Source organism: Polypterus senegalus, chromosome 1 (genome assembly GCF_016835505.1).
Source record: "Polypterus senegalus isolate Bchr_013 chromosome 1, ASM1683550v1, whole genome shotgun sequence".
NCBI classification, from domain to species: domain Eukaryota; kingdom Metazoa; phylum Chordata; class Cladistia; order Polypteriformes; family Polypteridae; genus Polypterus; species Polypterus senegalus.
In genome coordinates this window covers 283,886,208-283,908,428 of record NC_053154.1, presented here as the reverse complement: position 1 = coordinate 283,908,428, position 22,221 = coordinate 283,886,208, and the positions used below count along the sequence as shown (strand labels likewise).

The 22,221-nt window shown below is 42.4% G+C and overlaps 1 protein-coding gene across 2 annotated transcripts in view; it reads right to left on the bottom strand.

Annotated features, from left to right (window-relative positions):
- Positions 1-22,221, bottom strand: part of afap1l2 (actin filament associated protein 1-like 2) — a 246,254-nt gene that overhangs the window by 49,828 nt on the left and 174,205 nt on the right. The window contains exons 5-8 of one of the 2 annotated variants that reach the window (XM_039775882.1): positions 22,094-22,184; positions 12,341-12,430; positions 10,657-10,862; positions 7,800-7,979 (exon numbers count right to left, since the gene is read on the bottom strand). In XM_039775882.1, the coding sequence (XP_039631816.1) occupies positions 7,800-7,979; positions 10,657-10,862; positions 12,341-12,430; positions 22,094-22,184 (567 nt within the window). The remainder of the gene's footprint in view (positions 1-7,799; positions 7,980-10,656; positions 10,863-12,340; positions 12,431-22,093; positions 22,185-22,221) is intronic. The other variant, XM_039775894.1, reaches the window with a different exon arrangement.

The window sequence follows — 22,221 nt, the reverse complement described above, 5'->3', positions numbered from 1 at the left end:
GTTAATACAAAGTCACAAAAGTAAACTCAAACAGGGGATGGAATGGTGGCACAGCGGTTATCGTTCAGTGTGGGCTTTGGGTACTCTGGATATGCCAGTTAGAGTAACTGGTGATTCTAAATCGGTCAGAGTGAGTGGGCTTTGTGATGGACTGGTCCAGTATTGTAGCCCACCGTGACTCTTCACTCTATTAAGCAGATCTGAGGATGTCATGTTCCACTTGGTCTGTGAAAAACCAGAAAGCTGTTGGCTTTATAGTTTTAATTTTATGAGACATCCTAGTATTTTTTGTCAGTTGTGCACATCCAACTCATTTATTTTTGGGCATTTTAGTTTTTTATGTCACACTGTTGTACCACCATAGCTGATCAACATGCTCCTAAGACCTGGGACTTTGCGCCATCTGGTGTGTACCATACAGATCGGTAGCATCACCTCCTCTAAAGTGTTCCTCAGACGCAGGCACCTCACAGTGTAGTATGCTGAGCCTCCTGTTCCAGCTCCGTCGTTTAATTTGCTAATAACATTACCATTGTATGCCTGATCACCAACCATGGTAAGATGACTCCCAGAGATGCGATTTCCTTTTTGACACAGTGATGCCAGGACAATAATTTCCCAAAATGATGCCTTCAAAACCAAGACACTGCTCATAGACTTCCATTGTATGTATATTGACGAAGATGAAGTAGTTTAAGTTTTCTAGGCTCACCATCACTGATGACCTGAAGCGAGATTTCTGCTGTTCATCAACAAACCCTTGGATTCCTCAAATTGGCTGAGGAGAGCCCTGTTGTCTCCACCTTCTTATAGGCACAGAGTCACTTTTCCTACTCCTCCATTCTAACAGATTTTACAGGACGACTGGCAATCGCGGCAGTTGATTTAGGGTCACTTTTTTACTCAACAACCACCCATGCAGAAAAACTGTGTCTTCTTGGAGAGATACACTGTATATGTTTATACTCGGCATGCTACCTTCCAGACAAGTAATAGAATAATTTAAGAATATTTGTTATCTCTTGGCCTACATAAGCCTTTAGCACCTTTCCTTTATTTGTGTGTGTGTTTGAATCTGTCTTGACCGACGTCCCCTCTGCCAAGTGTGTTCTTGTAATGCCTGCTTCTCAAACTGTCATTATTTTCAAGACTCTGTCCTCTGTTCTTGTCTGGCGTTATACTTCCCTGTCCTTGAAAGTGACTCTCTCGGTGTGGCTCTTATGTCTTTTCTCCTCCTCGTGTGTCTCACACTTGCGCTTCCTGTTTCGAAAGCTAAACTGACCAATCACAGCAAAGCCAAACTTTATATATACCATATATACTCATGTAAAAGTCAGGTCTTGAAACCTGAAAAATCGATCATAAAATCAGACCCCAACATATACGGCCATTCAAAAATGTGACACTTAAATTTTTTTTTTTACGTCTTCTTGCCTCCTCCAATCCTGAATTAATTTCACAGATGCATCGAATTTTGTTGCAGCAGCGCAGTTACCAATTTCTTTCGCTGCTTCAACGACGTTTAATTTAAAACCAGCTTCATATTTTCTACTGATCGAATGCTCCATCGTAGGTAAGGGATGCTCTTACAATAAAGGTGCATAAGGGTTTCAGATACAAAAAAAAACACAAATCAGTGCAAATGTTGCTTCGGAATAGTTTGGCATTACCGAGTGGTCACGTAGGCTCATTAGAGAGTGAGAGAGGTTAGGGTTAGGAACACACGCTGATACATCGCATTGCTGTAACCACATAGGAAAAAAAGGCAGTGTGCTCCGTGGCTACTCTCTCAGGTGGGCATTAGCATATCATAATCTCTTGGACCAATAGCGTGAGTTTTCTGCATTCAACTTATATGACCGACATTATAAAATACCAGAAATTATACAGTAAAAGCAAGTCCTAACTTATCCAGGGGAGAACTTATCTGCGGGTATATACGCTATATATATATATCTAATATATAAAGCTGAGTCGATGTATGTGTGTATGTTTGTTTGTCCTTTATACAAATCTGGACCGAGCGTCCGATCTCCACCAAACTGGGGATGGAGCTCCTTTGTGACCAGGAGGTGGTCATGGGGTATGTTTGGTTGGGAAAAATGATCGTGGTGAAGCGCAGGGCACCTTTTCACCGACATAACGTTCGGCACACGTCCCATGCAATCCCATTTGGCGTGCCAAACAATTACAGCTGCTACTTCAAGAGCTTATGAGTCATCTCAAGAAAGGGAATCCAGGCTGTCTGCCAACAGGAGAAGGGCTGCTGATGCAGGAGTGGATGAAACATTTGAAGAATGGGAAGGCAGGCTGTCTGCCAACACAATACGATTTCAGTGCTGGTTTTTCTGACTGACTGGTGCTATTTGTTTGTCCTTTATACAAATCTGCACCGGGCCTCTGATCGCCACCAAACTGGGGATAGGGCTCCTTTGTGACCAGGAGGAGGTCATGGGGTATGTTTGGTTCGGACAAATGTTCGTGGTGAAGAGCAGGGCAACTTTTCAATGACACAACATTCGGCACAGGTGCCAGTACTTATCATCGACAAGATGGCTGCACATTGCAACAGACGTTAACGGCGGTGCCATCTAGTGGCACGTTTGGTCCCTGTTCGTCGCTCTTTACCAATGTTTCTTTAAATTGCCAACAGATGGCGGAAGTGTCCAAGTATGAGAAGGCTGACTGCTTTCATCAGGTGAAGGGGAACAGCCGCATGAATGTAAAACGTGACAGACCCACTGCGCGTTACTGGCTTTCCGTATTTGTGGTGCTATTTGCTCGCTTTCCGACTCACATTATGATTTCAGTCTTGGTCTTTCTGACGGACTGGTGCTATTTGTTCGCTCTGCGACGTATTGTAAATAACGTGCATTCATCTCACTGTGGTGCTTATTCCATAAGTAATACCATGTAACACATTATAATTGTCCTGCTTTTCACTATTATACCCATGCCACCGAAAAAAAGACGTAGAATTAGAAAGTACACTTCCGATGCCAGAAAAAAAGTCTATTTTAAGGGCGTTGCGCACGACGTGACGATGTTTATATACCAACAATTCCACTAATTCCGAATGATTTACCCTTTGATTTTAAACTACAACAATTTCCTGTTCATTTGGCTTTTGCTATGACAATTAATAGCACTCAAGGCCACACTATGTATCATGTTCTAGAGTGGGCAATCCTCAGAATTTTTTAATTTTCGCACCATGAGGCAAAACAAAAAATATACTATATCCAAAGGCTCTGGAATAACCACTTATATTACCTATTACAATAAAATTTCAATCACAAAACTTTGTTCTGTTTCTTTCATTTGGTAAATTTACCGGTTATAGATTCCCGGGCAACGGCGGGTACTCCAGCTAGTATATATATATATATATATATATATATATGTATGTGTGTGTGTGTGTGTGTGTGTGTAATGTTGGGCTCAATCTAGGATTCTGTATTTTTTGTTCTCTTTTTGACAATGATATATCAGTGTCTGAGAGAGACATGCAAATATGAACTACAAACACTAAAATAAGCCTAAAGTGAAAGCTGATCATTGGGAAGACGGAAGGGAGTCTCTCTTAATGAAGTGCCAGTCTATCTCAGGGCAGATTCTTTCACCCCCACACTTACACACACTCATTCTGCTCAAAATTAGAGTGCTAAATTAACCCAACACACACACACATCTTTATGGGAATAACTGAGGAGACAGTGAGAGGACCCTGATTGTGTTCCATGATACAGAAGCTTTAAGGCAGCAGTGCAGACCACCGTACCACTACATTATTCATGCCTTAATAACCAAACCATGAAAATCCATGCAATGGGTGGGCCTAATGTAGATAGTACACTGCTCAAGAAAAATGATGGGAACGCTAAATCATCACAGTCAAACACCAAGTCAGTTCAGCTTCAGAGATATCAGTCTGGCCAGTTAGGAAGCATAAGCGACTGTGAATCAACTTCACCTGCTTGGGTGCAAATGAAAGTGACAACAGCAAAGCAAACCCCAAAAAGGGAATGGTTTGGCAGGTGGTGGCCATAGACAATTGCTCTCTCCTTATCTTTCCTGGCTGATTCCTCTCTAGTTTTGCGTTTTCTATTGTCCTTGTCACTACTGGTACCATGAGGCGCTACCTGCAGCTGAATCAGGTTGCACAGGTGGCCCAGCTCCTCCAAGATGGCACATCCATACATGTCATCACAATAATGTTTGATGGGTCTCCCAGCACAGTCTCAAGAGCATGGAGGAGATACCAGGAGATGGGTGAAGAGAGCTTTAGAGGGCCGTAGAAGGGCATAAGCCCTTTTGTTTCCGATCTTCGCGCATGGTTTGTACTTTTTTCTTCCATCAAGAAGATAGATCCACCTTGTAAACTGTAATAAATCTTTCATAATTATTATTTTACAGGATCTCACATGTTTTCTGGTTCCTGGAGGGCCCTTTAAGGTTTGTTTCAATTGGTGCCACTCCACATGGCTAATTGTTATGCACGCACCCCGCACCACCATCCCCGATTGGACAAGGTGTGCAGCCATTGAGACTCGAAGATCGGTTTGCACTTCTCTATAATGGCAGTTAAAGTGTGTGTAGTGATGACCCACACCAGACACCCAGAGCCTCAACTGCAATGACCTGCACACTCATACAGCCAAATGGCTGGTCTCAAATGGAGCTGCAAGTCGGGGCATTGCTGTATATAAAATATACATAAAGAAGCAGGGGGCTCTGGGTGGAAGAATAGAAAAATCTATCAAATAATCAGAGGGGCCAAACACAAAAACCCAGAGAAGAGCAAGGCGGTGCACTGTGGCACAATTTGCTCTTTTTTTGTGCCACATGAAGGCAATTTGTTATAACATGGCTCACAGCTTTGGCCTAAGCTTTTAATTACATGTGGGCTCTTTTCACAGACAACAGGGAGCCTCAAGTAGAAAAGCGAACGTTGAATGGGGGCTTCCACTGAGCAAGGCACAAAGAAGAATCAATGGGGGATTGTTTTAGTCACAAAACAACCTTTTGATTCCTTCTGGGTTGCACAGAGACGTTTGATCATCTCCCTCAGATGTTCCCCTTTGTTCTGTGCTCTTACTAGTGACCTGTGAGCTTGCGGCACTGCCTAATGTTTCCGTCTGTAGGGATGTTGTGCAGCATAATGGAATGGAGGGAGTGTTTGTGTTTGGATATCACTATGGAGCTGATGAAATGAGGCAGCGTGTATTTCAATAGATGGCTGCTGGGTAGCAGTCCAAATTACAAGAACTATTCTCTTTGTTATTTAAAATAAATGCAAGAACAACTTATCAGATGGTAGACTGTAAACCATACACCAAGTATTTCTGTTCAGTCCTCTCTGCTGGCTGCAGTGTAGCGGCTGTGTGACCCTGAGCGCCTCACTTAACTCGTCAAAATGGAAATGGAGAGACAGCACTACTGGTAACTTGTGATTTCTGAGCAGCTTGGCTTGAAGGGCGTTTAAACCAAATAAATAAATGTAAATAAAGTAATAGCAGTCACAGGTCATATATTAAGCCTATGAAATGTGCTCCTTACACACTGTAGGAGGAGAACAGACATCCTGGCCAGAATGGAGAATAATGCATTACCTGGATGGGAGGCCAACATGATGACGCAGATGGATCGGCCAGTGGAACAAAAAAAATAAATGAATAAAATAACTTTGTGTTATTTAAACTAATGGATGGACCAGTGGAAGCCAGAACCTGGGAGCAGTCCCATCCCCCATATGGCAGGTGGCAGTGGTCCTCATGTGGCAGCCAAGTGGGGACACCCGCAGGGGTGCTTGGGAGTTGGAGTCCACAAGTGCAGGCCTGTTGGGTTCCCTGGGGTCCTGTTGCAGGGAACCTCCCTACTTTCTTTACAACCTGGAAGTGCTTCCAGGGAGACACAGCATAGCAGCAGAAGCATCACAGGATCATCAATGAGTCAGTCAACACTTAGTAGGACGTAGTAAGGAGGAAGATTATTGTTTATTAATTAGTAAATGTGGCAGATTTGCTGGAAAGAGGATTGAGAGACGTGCCTTGCAAGAATCAAAATAGTTTATTAGCATAACGTCTCGTGCTTTGCTGTATCTTGGGTTTGGGGGGGGGTCACTGGTGCCCCCTTGTGGTCGCAACATCTTGGTGAAAGTCTAAGGAAAATGGTGGCCTCTACCGGAAAACCCCCACAGACACACAGAGAACATGCAGACTCTATGGGGTGTTAGATTTGAATGCTGCAATGCTAAATCTACAGCATGAAATCGAGGAACAGAGACTTTGTGTTTCTCCAAAATGCTCAGGAAGGACTGCACTTGGATACAACCAAAGGAAAAGGTGAGACATCAAAATATGGTAACTGAGAAAATTCCAATGGCATGCGGCCGCCACATCATTCAGAGATTCTTCATTTATTTTTTACTGCCCCCTTAACCTTTTCTGTATTCATCTTTTCAGAAATTACAGTTTATTGCAGCTGCCAATCTGGAGCCAACCCTGGATGGTGTGGCACAGCCAAGCGCGCCCCACACTAAGCCAGTTTTGAGTCACCTCTTAAAGTAAGCTGCACACCCTTGGGAGGTGAGATGTAAACCAGAATGCCAGGGGGAAAGCCAGTATAGATGCTGGGAGAACATGCACACTGGCCAGGATATGGACCAGGCGATGTGGAGCAGCAGATCTGACCACATCATCCATTCCTTGATTTTAGAGATTTATTTTGTAGTACTATAAAAGTTGTTCTATAGCTCTGTTAGTCCATTCAGGACGAAGCCTTTTCTTGCACCTCTGTATAGGAGACTACCAACCCGATTGCTGCACAGGCGAGTGATGTTCCCCTCACTAAATGCCACAAACGGCATGCCGTCGTTATTTGAGCACCACGTGACGTGCACTTCAAAGCCCACCTGCATTACAATGGACAAAGCGCCACCCTGCCTCCTCCCCTGCCCTCTGTAGACTCACTTCCTCGTATTTCAGGCAAGACACCCACACTCTATTCAGCTCAGGGCTCCCACCATACAAGCCCCTCACATGAAATCTGCCTGATTGATGTGAGCTTTCAGTTCCACTTGTCCTCAAAGAATCCAGCTGTTGTGCCTTTCAAAAGAGGTGCAAATGACAGCAGTCCATAACACCCACACAGGCCTGGCAGACACACAGAGGACTGGTTGGTGGGCTCCAGACTACTGGCACTCCCAGAAAGCTCTTGCTTTGATGTTGAAGCTCAAGGCTGTTAAGAACTGTTAAGGCATTCAAGCAGTTTCCCCCCTTGATTGTGTCTCCCATTCTAAATGTGGTATGAATGAGAAAAACACAAATCTTAAAGAGAGAAAATTAGAAGTGATGGCTCAGTAGGTTCATGTGTGTGTTACAGAATGACCAGGGTGATGATATTAGCCATGTGTTGTTGTCCTATCTGCCTCCCAGATGCATTTTCATATCCTGCACTCACTCGATTTGCTTGCTCTTCCTGTGTTGCAATGTCTCCTGATCCTTGGGCTTTCCTCCCACAACTGAAAGCAAGACGGGTAAATCTCGACTCCAGTTTGAGTGGGAGTGTCTGCTTGAGGGGTCCTTGTAATGGACTGGCGCCCTGTCTCAGGCTCTTTCTTGCCTTGTAGTCAGTACTTCGACTCCCTAAGACCCTGACTTGGATTGAGCAGGTATGAGAATGTTATGTTAGGTTGTTACGTTACCTTTGCACTGTTGGTTTTTATTGTAGAAGATGCTCTACAGAATTGAAGATGCATGCATTGATTAAATAACAGAGGAGTTTCTACGGTACGGTACCTTCAGCCACTGCTCTGTCTGTTCGCGGCTCTGGAGCCCCAAGACGATCACGTCTCCACTCAGTGGGATGATCTTCAGCTTGTGCTCTTTCTTCTTCATTTGCTTCTCCTTGTAGATGACACTGCTGCCAACCAGATTCACGTCTAGCTGAGGATTCTGGTCCTTTGAACTTTTGTAGCACTGTCAAATGGAGAACAATAGAGGCCACTTTCTTATGCATGTCACCAAAGATCAAGTTTAACAGAGGTGAAGTATAATAATTGAATCTTAGAAGCAACAGAGACAGAAGAGATTTGACTTAAAGGCAAAAATCAAAACACGTTCAAATTTATTTTAATCAGGACTGATATTTTCTAAGGTGTGTTGTGCTGCTAACATCACTTCAAGAGAGGCCCGCTGAATCACCAGGCTTATTGACAGGACAGGCTCAGTGATTTGGACTCCCTTTAGGTCGTAGTAAAGAGATAAATCTCAACAGGAAGCTGGGATAAAGATTGGACTGGAAGGTTTGATACATGATAAATGTCACTTGAATTTAATATTTATTGTTACTTTTTGTGCGGTTTGGAAACAGGGGAATGTGAGAATGTCATTATGTCGATTCCACTGGTAATTTTCTTTAATGTCACAGAATTTTACACATTTATCCATTTCTTATTTATTTTATTTATATGAGAAAACGTGCAGTGTTTACAATGAATATTTGGCAGTCTGCTTTAATAATTAAAAATGTGTGTCGCCTTACCCTGTCAATTAGAAAGATGTTAATAATGCACTTTAATCTTTAAAGTGCCCACGTAAAATAGCCATCCCATTCCTAACATCGACGCCCTGCCACGCTTTCCATTGCTTACTGTAGAAAAAGAATACCCCTGTCCTTCTACTTGTGTGTGAAATGATGAAGTCACTGCCCTTCCAAAATCATTGAAAGGTAATGATCCTTCCCGCAGGTTCACCTACGGAAACCTTATTACGACTTTTACTTCCTTTAGATAGTCAAGTTTGATCGTCTTCTTGGCACTCTGCTAAAGGCCGCAGGGCCGATCCGAGGACCTCACTAAGCCATCGAATTGGTAGTAGTGACGGCCGATGTGTACAAAGGGCAGGGACTTAATCAGTGCGAGCTTATGACCCGCACTTACTGGAAATTCCTCATTTGTGGGGAGCAATTGCATCACAAATGGGGTTCTATGGCTTTCCCACGCCTCTTAGTGCCGGATAGACACACATTGTTCCAATCAGGAGATGCACAGACACCTATGGGCATCACAGACCTGTCATTGCTCGATCTCATGTGGCTGAAAGCCACTTGTCCCTCTAAAAAGTTGGACACCGACTGCTCGGGGGTCGCGTAACTATTTAGCAGGAGGGAGTCTTGTTCGTTACCGGAATTAACCGGACAAATCCCTCCACCAACTAACAACAGCCACGCACAGATAGAGTTGAGTACAGAAAAATCTGAATAAAGTGTAAAGCTTGGTCTTGTTGAAATCATCCAATCCCAACTGTATGTGTAATTTACAGTAGGACTGACTGCACCAGTGAAGCTTGTCACTGTAAGCCAACTTATGTGACACTCAATTCTGCTATAATGGTATCCTGGATGGTGGCTCAGATTGCAGTGTTTTCATTCTGCATCCCTTCAGATACACATAACTGTTCGGTGACTGAACAAATACGGTTAAGTTGTAAGGATTTTTAGTTTATCGATCAAGCCTTCATTTTAAACAGCCAGTATGCCTAAGCAAAAGGCACTTAAAGGATAGGTTTGGTATTTCTCAAGTGAAAGTTATTTCTTCACAAACATGGCACATATGTATATGCCTGCAAAATTGTGTTCTACAGGTAAGCACTCCCTGTAAATTAAAAAATATCTTGCCCACACTTACGATTTACATTGGAGGCTATGGGGCATGGAGGAAAAGCTTAAAAACTTACCAAATACAGTTGTCGAGTATTGTGATTACACACACATTGTAAGATGGTTTATACAAGTAATTTTTGAAGAAAACAAAAGAAGACCAATATTATAAGATTCAGCCATTATAATAGAAGACCACTCTGTGGGTAATACGAGACACAGAGAAAAGCCTAAAACTTACCAAATGTGTCCATTTTCTAGCCAAGACAGTTGTCGAATAATCATCTGCACCTTGTGATCACACAAACATTGTAAAATGGTTTACTCTTGTCATTTGTGAACAAAAAAACACCGATATTACGAGATTCAGCCATTGTAAAAGAGGACCAGCCGTGCCCGATAGTTCAGCATTTAGTTTTCTTGATCAACAACCTTTCACTCTCCAGGGGATGTGGTTATCTCAAAAAATGTACTCACTGTAAACGTTTTGTGCTAAGTGGTTGGTTTTGTCTGAATTTTTTTCCATATTTACGTATGTGTGAACTCTCACAAGCGTATTGAAAACAAAACCTTACTACAAGAATAATAGTACCAGGAATATGCGATAAAATAATTATTTACAGATCCCTTTGTTTTCGTATTTTTGATCCCTGTTTGGAAGGCGTGAGTTAAAAGTCGATAACTGTCTTGGCTTGAAACCTGGATGTATTTGGTAAGTTTATAAGCTTTTCTTGCATGCCCCATTGCCTCCATTGCCAAGTACCACTGAGGGCAAGATAATTTTTTAAAATTTATATAATGTGATTAATTTTAGAACACAGATTCATGCGACAAATTGCAAATATACCATGTTTATGAAGAAATTTAAAAATGCCAAACTTATCCTTTAACCTGACAAACGAGATTACAACATTCAGTGTTGTTTTGCTACAGAACTATTGAGAGTGAACTCACTGGCGGTTGGCCATTAACTCCTGCACGACGCGGCTCCCTTACCAGTAGTCGGTTCTCCCTGATGACGCACAGCTGCTTGGCCCACTGGCCTAACCACTTCTTTCTCCACAGGAAAGCACAAATTCGGGCATCTTTCATAAGCTCAATGGAGGCCTCGGTGGACGGCCACTGGTGGGTCATTGATTTCCCTTTGGTCACCTCCTCTTCATCGTATGACTCATAGGAACTGCTGACTGCATCTCCATCATCTATAAAGATTATAAAAAAATGGGTTACCACAATTATAGAAAATACTTGTTAAAATGGACAGGACCCCCGATATTCATGCTCACGTTGACAACAAGTGTGTTATGGTCAATTCTGTACCATCTCATAGGGTAGACCCTAGCATCTGGGAGACCCAATAATAATAATTAAAATAATAATAATAATTTAAATAATAATAATAATAAAATAGATATCCAGCTTGAACTTCTCTGTCAAGATCTTATGTAGCACCTTTCATACTACACACCACCACTATGACAAATTTGAATACAGTATGTTCACATTTGAAGTTACAGAAGGCAGGAGGTCAGTGGTGGTCTGCAGCAGAAAACAAATACATACAAACTTTACTGAGTTTAACATTTGGCATGCAGGGAAACAGAGAAGTGTGTAGAATGACAATTCACCCGCCTGTCCACCAGTTGTTAGAACACCTTCATCTATCCATTTGTTTTTTTAATCTGGGTCAGGTCTGTGGGGGCCACTGGCTATCACACAAATCAGCCCTGGAAGGGATGCCAGTCCACCACGGGGCCCCACTCAGCCACACTGGGCCAACTTAGGAGAAAAAAAGCTGGAATACCTGAACAAAAAAAAAAGCCAACAGACATGGTGGGGTGGAAGAGTAAACTCCATGCAGATGGTACGTGGACTCAGAATCCAGCTAGGATTGTGGAGCTGTGCTGTGCCAGCCTGTAACTCTGCCCAATGACTGCTAACAAATTGTATGATGCCATGTGTCATGAAAAGTGGTACAGAAAGCCTAGCAAAAGAGTGCAGAAGTCACATTTCAACCTGGGACATTGTCCTTTCAAGTTCAGGGCTTTGGGCTTTAGAACACTGGTGCCCGAGAAGGACACTGCATTCAAATCAGTCTGCACACTTAGAGTGCTCCATGTGGCACAGCGATGGTCTTACTATGTGATTAACTGGAGGAAGTAGCTAGCAGACAGTCAACCACTTAAGTTACTTAAGAAATGTCGTCAATCCTCCAGATAAAGGCCTTTTAGCTACAAGAAGCAGAAAATGGCACAGTGTGGGCAGCTGCAGGTAAGTTGGGAGCTAGTTGAAGGAGTCTCACTTGAGCAGCGAGTCACCCTGCACTACAGTGGCCATTGATGTAGATTTAAAGTGACGGCCTGCTTTCATACATGGTGAAAACAACGTGTGTTACTGGAAAAGCGTTATTACAAAGAGCAACATCTCCTCACCTTCATCCTGCATAAACAGATGTTCAGTGGGCTTCAGTCGTAGATAGGACTGGTACAGGAAACCCACTGTTCTATAATGCAACAGAGAAATGAGACTTCTAGACCTGCCAGTTATTAACAATAAAAGTCTACATGCTGGCAAACCAGTGTGCCATTTTGGAAAACTGTCTACATCAGTCAATGGCTGCTTCCCCTTCATGGATTGTTACACAAAAAATGCATGCACTTCAAAAGTAAAGGAGAGGTACCCCGGCTGATTGTAGCATAAATGACCCCCTCTGCTGCCTCAATATGAGTCCGAGTCCCAGAGATGATTAGTCTGTGGAAACAACCGACATCTACAGGAAAGACAAAGAGAAAGGAGAGCAAGAGATGATCGGAGGGAAGGGAGACACAGAGGAAGAAATGGATGATAGACGAGTTAGAAAACACACATTAGCATTTGCTGCCACGTGTCCTGCTCAGTTTGCTGGCCTAGCTGGTAACTAAAGTACTGAAGTACAGGAGCAGGCTGACCATGGGAGTCACACATCAAACTCTCTCCTGTGCGGCTTTGTAAGCTTGACGGTGTTCCTCTTTCTCCTGCTATAGGGAGTTTCTTCACAAGGACTGAGTGGACTGACACCAGACGAAGAGGTGACAGAATGGTAATCACAAAGACCAGGCTCTAGGTGTCCATAAAGAGCAGGTAAAGGCCACTCAGGCATGCTGGAAGTAACAGAAGGTCCAGCGTGTCTGGTCTGAAGGATGGAATCACAGCAAAATGGACAAGTTTTCTATTTATACTGTTCTTTACAGTAAGGTTCACTTTATCATTACTTCACACTTTCATACTTACCCTATAAAGCAATAAGTAAAAATTAAGAGACCATACAAGCATCTATACACTAATTATATTAAACTGACAGTGAGACAGTTTCTTTCCTTTCATTTTGTTCTGTGCTTAACATCTTGTGTGCTCTTCAGTGAACCTGAGCACATAAATCTTAAAACACAAAAAGTGAACCAACGTAACATAACGTAACCTAACATAACATTCTTAAACGCACTTTATCCCATTCATGGCCAGCAGCGGTGGGCACAAGGCATAAAACGGCCCCAGACCAGCTACCAGTCCATCACAGGTACAAGAAAAGACATTATTATTTACTTATTAAGTACATATGGCTGACGCAACACCTTTATGCATTAAAACTTGTGGCAGACGATCAGGGATCTTGCCCCACCGGGATGCCTGGAAGAGGGTCGGACTGTGGGAGGGGCACTGTTTTTCCCTGGATGCAAGAGGACAGCCCCCCTGGATTCCAGTAGGGCCATGGAAATGAAGCTGGGGAGCTCAACCCTGTGGGGACCTGTGGCCACCACCAGGGGGCACCTGGACGGTCCTAGAGCCCTGGAGGACAGCACTTCCGCCACACCAGAAAGTGCTGCCAAATCAGGAATTGTGTACACCTGGAGTGCTTCCGGGTGCAAGGGCAGCTCTTCTGCCACACTAGGAAGTGCTGCCGGAGGACCATCACCGAACACATCTGGGGCGTGAAAAAAGGGGCTGCCTCATTCCCTTTAAGGAGCCGGAGTCGGGAGGAGGAAGACAGAGCTTGCGAGAGAGGAGTGGAGGCGGCTGAAAAGTGGAAAGCACTGAGTTTAGGGTGGTGGTTGTGCACTGTAGTTGGCTTTGTATGTGGGGAATTGTGTCACAAAATAAACCGTGTGTGATGTGGACATCTGGAGTCGTGTCTGTCTGTGGCCGGGCTATCGTTTACAAACTGTTTATGTATATTTTTTTTTATAATTGCTGGACTAAATGACTAGCAGCAGGCATCAAGCATCTCTTGAAAATAATAGCATAAAACTTAGTTGAGTTTCGATACAAGAAACATGCCTTCCATGTTTCCAACACATGCTTGTGACAGCAAAAGGGATCTGGAAATAATAATTCTATTGCGTATTCCTGGTTCTATGTTTCTCGAGATAAGAATTCAATTTCTATTTATTTGTGTGAATTTACTAATAAATACAGAAGTAAGTCAAAACAAAACCAACCAATTAGCACAAACTGTTTACTGCGATTTGGTGGAAACCACCCTGGGGGGGAAAGGTTAGCCGAAGACTATGAAGGTAGACCACAAAGCTGGTTTTCTTTTAAAACAGCTGAATTTCATTATATTTTTTTCCTGTTTAAAAATAACATCTATAAGCTATTTTACAATGTGTGTGTAATCACCAACAACTGCCTTGGTTTGAAAAATGGTTGAATTTGGTAAGTTTTAAGGCTTTTGTTTTCTCGCCATACCCATGCCGTGTTAACTCCAAAGTAAAATGCTAGTGTGGGCAAGATATGTTTAAAAATGTATAGACCTCGATGGATTTTGCAACACAATTTCACATTGCAAATGTATATACACCATGTTTGTGAAGAAACAACTTTGATTTGAAAAAATACTGAACTTATCCTTTAATGTTTTGTAACGGACGTCCCAATCATCCGCACCAGCAACTACACCCGCCAAGACCTATGGCCTGGCAACCTGAGGAGCATTAGACTTAGACAAGACGTACTTCTTCCAATTACTTCCCCACTCAGTGATCAAACAGACAAGTAGGTAAGTTATTAAAGTGAATATATATATATATATATATATATATATATATATATATATACACTGCTCACAAAAATTAAAGGAACACTTTAAAGAAACACATTAGATACATCAGATCTCAATATGAAGTTGGATGTCTATACAAATAACGACAGGGCAATGTCTTTGGAACAAAAGGATGCCAAGTCTTTTAATGGAAATAAAAGTTTTCTGCCTACAGACGGCTCAATTGTGTAGACACCCTAAAATCAGAGTGAAATGAAGATGTGGCAGGCTAATCCATTTTTCAAAAACTTAATTTCTGCTACTCAAAATGCTTTTCAGTATCTTGTGTGGCCCCCATGAGCTTGTATGCATGCTTGACAACGTCGTGGCATGCTCCTAATGAGACGACGGATGGTGTCTTGTGGCATTTCCTCCCAAATCTGTATGAGGGCATCCCTGAGCTGTTGTACAGTCTGAGGAGCAACCTGGCGGTGCCTAATGGACCGAAACATAATGTCTCACAGATGTTTTATTGGGTTTAAGTCAGGGGATCGTGAAGGCCATTCAATTGTTTCAATTCCTTCATCCTCCAGGTACTGCCTGCATTCTCTTGCCACATGAGGCCGGGTATTGTCGTGCATTAGGAGGAAACCAGGACCTACTGCACCAGCGTAGGGTCTGACAATGGGTTCAAGGATTTCATCCTGATACCTAATGGCAGTCAAGGTGTCTTTGTCTAGCTTGTAGAGGTCTGTGAGTCGCTCCATGGATATGCCTCTCCAGACCATCACTGACCCACCACCAAACTGGTCATGCCGAATGATGTTACAGACAGCATAACATTCTCCATGGCTTCTGCAGACCCTTCAACGTCTGTCACATGTGCTCAGGGTGAACCTGCTCTCATCTGTAAAAAACACAGGGTACCATTGGTGGACCTGACAATTATGGTATTCTATGGTAAATGCTCCACTGCACTGGGTTGTGAGCACAGGGCCCTCTAGAGGACGTTGGGCCCTCAGACCACCCTCAAGAAGTCTGTTTCTGATTGTTTGGTCAGAGACATTCACACCAGTGGCCTGCTGGAGGTCATTTTGTATAGCTCTGGAAATGCTCATCTTGTTTGTCCTTGTCCAAAGGAGCAGATACCAGTCCTGCTGATGGGTTAAGGACCTTCTATGGTCCTGTCCAGCTCTCCTAGAGTAACTGCTTGTCTCCTGGAATCTCCTCCATGCCCTTGAGACAGTGCTGGGAGACACAGCAAACCTTCTGGCAATGACACACATTTATGTGCCATCCTGGAGAAGTTGGATTTCCTGTGCAACCTCTGTAGGGTCCAGGTATCACCTCGTGCTACCAGTAGTTACACTGACCATAGCGAAATGCAAAACTAGTGAAAAAAATAGTCAGAAAAAATGAGGAGGGAAAAATGTCAGTGGCCTCCACCTGTTAAACCATTCCTGTTTTGGGGGTCATCTCATTTCATTAACACCACAGCAGCTGAAACTGATTAACAACCCCCTGTGCTACTTAACTGACCAGATTAATATCCCATAAGTTTTATTGACTTGATGCTATACTCTGATTAAAAAGTGTTCCTTTAATTCTTTTGAGCAGTATATTATATAATATATCTAAGTATCTCACCTTCCCCTCTCCTAACACACACAAGCCCATGAGTGAACGGCGGAATATTATAATAAATGGTGCAGCAATAAATATACAGCATAAACCCTCCCTTGACCTTACACTGAACATAAAACAGATATGATGCACACGAAACACAAAACACGTAAAGTCCAGGAAAGTGTTCAGAGAGTGATTAATGATAATGAACTTGAACCGGTTAGAAACTGTCCAGCGGTAACTGCGATATGAAAGCACTTGATTGTTTGCTCCTTTCCCGAAATAAAAAGAAACGGTCTCACCATAAGGTCCTTGGCGTGTCCTGTTACTACCGAACCCCGGGGTTTTGTGAAAATGGTGAGATCGTTACAGGTCCGGCATTGAGAGCAGTAAGCTGTGGAAAGGTGTGTGACGACCCGGACCAGCGTTTCTCTGTTTCTTGATGCGTTTCTGTGTCGTGTTGTGTTTTTTATTTTTCTCCTTCTCTCCTCTTGTTTTATAGGAAATAACCCAGGTAGAACTTGATGGGAGGACAGGAAAGTTACCTTGAGGGTTCACGGTCCTGCAGCTTTCTCCTTCCCCCTTTGTTTCCAGGGGACAACATTTACACAGACGCACAATAGACTACACAAACAGGACAACGCTATGAAAGACATGACTCGGCACAAAACACAATAAGTCATCTTCATTCATGTAACCCCACTACAGTTTCACTGAAAATGTTGGGGCCAAAACTCTTTCACAATGAACATTGATGATCACCAAAAGAAGAATAACAAGTGCCATTATATTTGTGTGATGACTTTAAACGGCTTAGGGGCTCCAGTGCTTGAGCCAAAGCCTAAGGGAAGGTGAAAATAGGAGATTACATGCGGGAGCCAATCGGGTTCAGCCCTTCTGGTTTCTCCTGCCTCTCCTTCTGCTACCATCTTTTGTCCATTTCATTGAGGATGTTGATGATCTCATAGTCAACTGCTGCTTGGTGAATGCAGTCCCAAAGTGAATGTGTGGTCTAGAGTCCCCCAACTAGCTTACTGATGTGTCATTTTGTAAGGTAGCACTTGAGGGTGTCTTGAAAGTGCTTCCTCTGCCTAATCAGAGTTTTCTGGCTTTGGGTGGCAATAACAGTTACAGAGCAGGGTTACAGCCAAGTGGACTTGACATTTTCTAAGAATTGTCCATCCATCCATCCATAATCAAACTTGCTAAACCTAGCATGACACATCTCTGGGATATGGGAGAATGCCATGGTGATGCAAGTAAATAAATGTGGATATAAGGAAACATGCAAACTCCACACAGATTTAAATTATAGGTTGTATTTCAGACATTGAAATTCTGGCGGTCAGAATTCGTCCATGTTATTTGCCCAGGGGAAATGACATCATCCTTATTAATGTTTATATTCCTCCCTCGCAAATGGGGACCTAGCAACAGAAATGATTCATTCTGTCACCAACACTTTAAAAATGAGTCACTCCAATCCTGCCGCTATACTATGTGGTGACTTCAACCATGTGCCTTTGGAAATAACTACAACAGATTTCTATCAGTTTGCGACCAGTTCTACTCAAGTAAATAACAAGCTGGGCCTGCTGTATTCATATGTTACAAATGTGCTTAAGTGTAATCTGCTGGTACCTTTAGGCAAATCTGACCACAGCCTGATTCGTATTATTCCCAGATACAAACCGGTTACCAGAGTGGTGAGAAAGTGGAGCCTGGAGCCTAAAATGGCTCTGAATGACTGCTTCCACATGAGCACTGAGGGACTCTGTTTCTACACCACAGACTATATTAATTTCTGTGTCAACACAGTGGTACCCACACAGACAGTGTGTTGTTTGTCCAACAACAGGCCCTGGATTATTAAGGTCTTTTAAACGAGAAAAAGAGAGCATTCAAATCTGGTGACAAAGAGGCTCTGAACGGCATACAGCGAGTGTTAAAGAAAAAGATGAGTGAAGGAAAGGAAGCTTACAAAGCTAAAATAGAAAACTAATTCACTCAGAAAAACATGAAGGATGTCTGGAATGGACTGGTTATAATTATGGGATTCAAGCAATCCAGGGCTCAGGTGCTAGAAGGGGATGTAGACAAAGCTAACAACCAATTTTTTAATAGATGTACCCTCTCAGTGCCACCTTTTTCCAATGACCTGTCTCTCCACATCATCCCTACTACATCAACAACTTCTACCACGTCATCTGGAATGGCCAGTGACAAGTCCACCTCTAATGATTAGTGTGGACTGTCCATAACTGAAGATCAAGTAAGGAAACAACCGAGGAAACTACGCACAGGATTGCCCGCCGGGACCAGATGGAGTCAGTTCTTGAGTTCTTAAGGTCTGTGCTGACCAACATTGTGGTACCTCAGACTAGAAATATAACACCAGGTCATGTCACTTGCAGAAATTCTCAGGGAATTCTGCACTTATGGGTGTATTAATAAAGTGGACGAGACAGAGGAGAGGAGTCAGGTGGAGAACTTTAATTCTTGATGCAAAGAGTCTGCACTTTAATAATACCAAAACCAAGAAACTGGCTATTGACTTTTGCTACACCAAAGAGTCTCTCTGCCCGGTCACTATTCAATGAGTGAATGTAGAGGTGTATTCTGTAAATACTTGGGGGTCCACATTAATGACAGGTTGGACTGGTCTCAGCACATACAGGAACTATGGGCAGAGCAGGCTCTTTTTCCTTGGTAGACTGCATTATTTTAATGTAGTAAGTGACATCCTTCGCATCTTCTGTGACTCTGTGATTGGCAGTGTGATTTTCTATGCTGTGGTGTACTGGGCTGGTAACATCACTTCAAAAGAGGCCCACTGAATCAATAAGCTATAGTTATGGGACACACTCTGAACCCCCTGAAGGCTGTAGTGAAGGACAGAAGTAAAAGAAAACCGAGTGTCATTATGAACAAAGCTGCACATCCTCTCTCTAACACACTAACACTGAGGACGTTCAGCCAACTAATTACTCAGCAAAAGTGTGTCAAGAAACACTAATGGGGCTCCTTCATACCAACAGCAATACACCTGCATAATGCCTCATGGTGACGGGGACTTGTCTTCCTTTATAGTCATTCTGGTGTGTGTGTGCATATACTGTATATGTATTTATCTACCTATTTATGTATTTATTTATTTAAAGAGATTCTGTAAAAATGCCAAATTTCCCTCTAAGGACAAATAAAGTTCGATCTATATATCTAGATGGTAGAAGAGCTGAGATTCTCACCCAGAACTGTGGACCATGAGGCACCAGTACTAACAATTGCAATACCATGTCCATGCAAAAAACTATAAATTTAAAATATAAACTCCAGGGGCCTCATGTATAAATGGTGCGTACGCACAAAAATGATGCGTACTCCCGTTTCCACACTCAAATTGCGATGTATAAAACCAAAATTTGGCGTAAAGCCACGCACATTTTCATCCTAGCTCAATGCATGGCATACACAAGTTCTCCGCTCGGTTTTGCAAACTGGTGGCACCCAGTGTCAAAGCAGTGCTTTTCTTCCAGTGTGGTTTCCCTTTCTTTTTTAGATCTACAGTACATCACTGACGCGGCCTTATCATATACACTGAAACTAACTGCATACTGTTTATTAGTTTAAGGCATCTGATTGTAATTAACCTGTAACAATATAATGGTCCACAGAATGGCCAAACTATTACCATAGCTGCTTTATTGTTGTTCCTCTCAATGCACTATTCAGACTATTTATCCCAGTGTATCTGGGTGTGCAATCTGATCGGAAAGAGAATTATCGGTATACAGCATCAAGCACATGGTGCCTCAGCCATGCTGTCTATTGAACTGCTCTCAAACGGCAAACGCTTCAGAGCCTTTCCTGTACGGACATCGCGGTTCAGAAAGTTTAATCCCAAGAACTATAAACACACTCAATCAGTCCATCAAGTGCTCCTTGTAGAACTGTTTGTACTTATTAGTACAATCACCTCACTGTAAACCTGCAGTACAGTTATAATATCGCAAAACCTGATCCACTTTATAAAGCGCGTATTTACATATGATGACGATATCATTTGTAAGATGAAATGCAGAAAAATATGTTTATTACATTATACAGATAAAATGTTAACATCATTTAAATAATCTATATTGTTAATAATTAAACATGTGAGGACACAGTGGCGCAGCGCTAGAGACGATCTGGTGCTCCGTTCACAGATTGTTCCTGCCACGCGCTGTATTCTTGCTGGGGCTGGCGTGACACTGGATGGATAGATGGATGGATCAATTAAACATGTACTATGAAAATATTTCATTGTTTCTTAAAAGTTTTGAAGAATCTGCATTCTAAGCTTACAGATGGCTTAACATCTATTACAGAGTTGATTGTGTGGAGATTGGTTACTTGGAGAAAGAAAAGGAAGGACAGGAATTTGGGGTTAGTTCATTTGAAAGAGACAGTACTGCTGCAATAAATTATTTCATCGAAGGTCTCGCACGACGCAGCAGGCATCTTGCGGGATGCAGGAACAATTTCTGGACAGGGTGCCAGCTTGTCACTATCACTGCGCCACCGTGTTCCCATGTTTAATAACATGCTTTAACTCCTATCATCATGAAAATGATACCAAGTATACATCTCAGTATTTTAATTATTCAGAGAGCTGTAATATCATGAATGTCATGGATTCTGTGTCCAGTCATTTAAGAAGCACATAGTGATTCATACACATAGAGCAGATAGAAGCACATACAAAACAAAGCATCCAATGTGCTACTATAGTTACGATGGGATTTGAGAAGCAAGTAAATTAAATGATTTAAAAATAAAGTTTATGACAAAATAAAGTACCTGATTAAAGTGGAAAGTTTGAGATTAAAGTTGACATTTCGAGCTTTTTTCTCAGTGTCCCTATTTTTTTTCTTTTCTCTGTACCCTAATAAGCTTTCATATGATCAGACGGTGGGCTACGACTCGCCTTTTCACGGCGACTTTAATATCTGACATCTTTTTTATTTCGGGCACTGTACGACTTTGTGAACTTGAGCTTTCAAGTTTCTCCGACACTCTCGATCAACTTCCTTGTTTATATCACTGCTTAAACCAACAAATAGTAAGTTTTTCCTTGCCTTCACTTGGTATTCGCTGAAATTCTTCTATTTTCCCTGTGCTTTTGCCATTGCCTTTTCACAGAACGTTGAGCTTAAGGGCTATTTATATTGATTTACATATTCAAAGAGGCGTAATTTTGGGAGGAGTTTGGGTAGTGGCAGCAGGTGCTTGCACGTGCATTACTTTTCACGATGACCAGGATTTATGGAGTGGAAGAACGTGGAAGTTGGCAAACGCAAAGATTTACGCATCTGGATTTTTTTGTGCATACGCACATTTCTGCTTTTGTCCGTACACCATGTTTTAGTGCATTTTAGTGTTTTAGGGTGAATTTTACACATAGTGTTATGCATGAGGCCCCAGATCATTTGTGTTTTACGTCATCCATCTGTTTTCCAGTAGTCACCACTGTAGACTCAGACTGCCATAAGTGACATTGTGCAGTGCAGCTATGTACACTGTGAGCCCCATGTAGACTGCTGCTCTCACAACACATCAGTAAACATTAAAGCATGTAAAACTTAGTACATCAAAACTGAGAGAAACCAAATCACCATAACATAAATTAGCATTACATTTGATAAGTATTATGACAATTTTTCTCAAAAAAACAATGAGGAATTCAGTCTAAGCATTAAATCTGCACCCTCTGTCAAGACAAAGGAAAGACTCCAGAGCATAATTTACCATTAGCCGCCATGTCATATGGTTGAGCCTCTTCATAGTAGCCCTCTGGTGATGGTGGCTTGGGCAGTGGATATGGATCTCTGTCAATACACTGTAATAAAGAAAGATGAAACAGTTATCAGACTGAA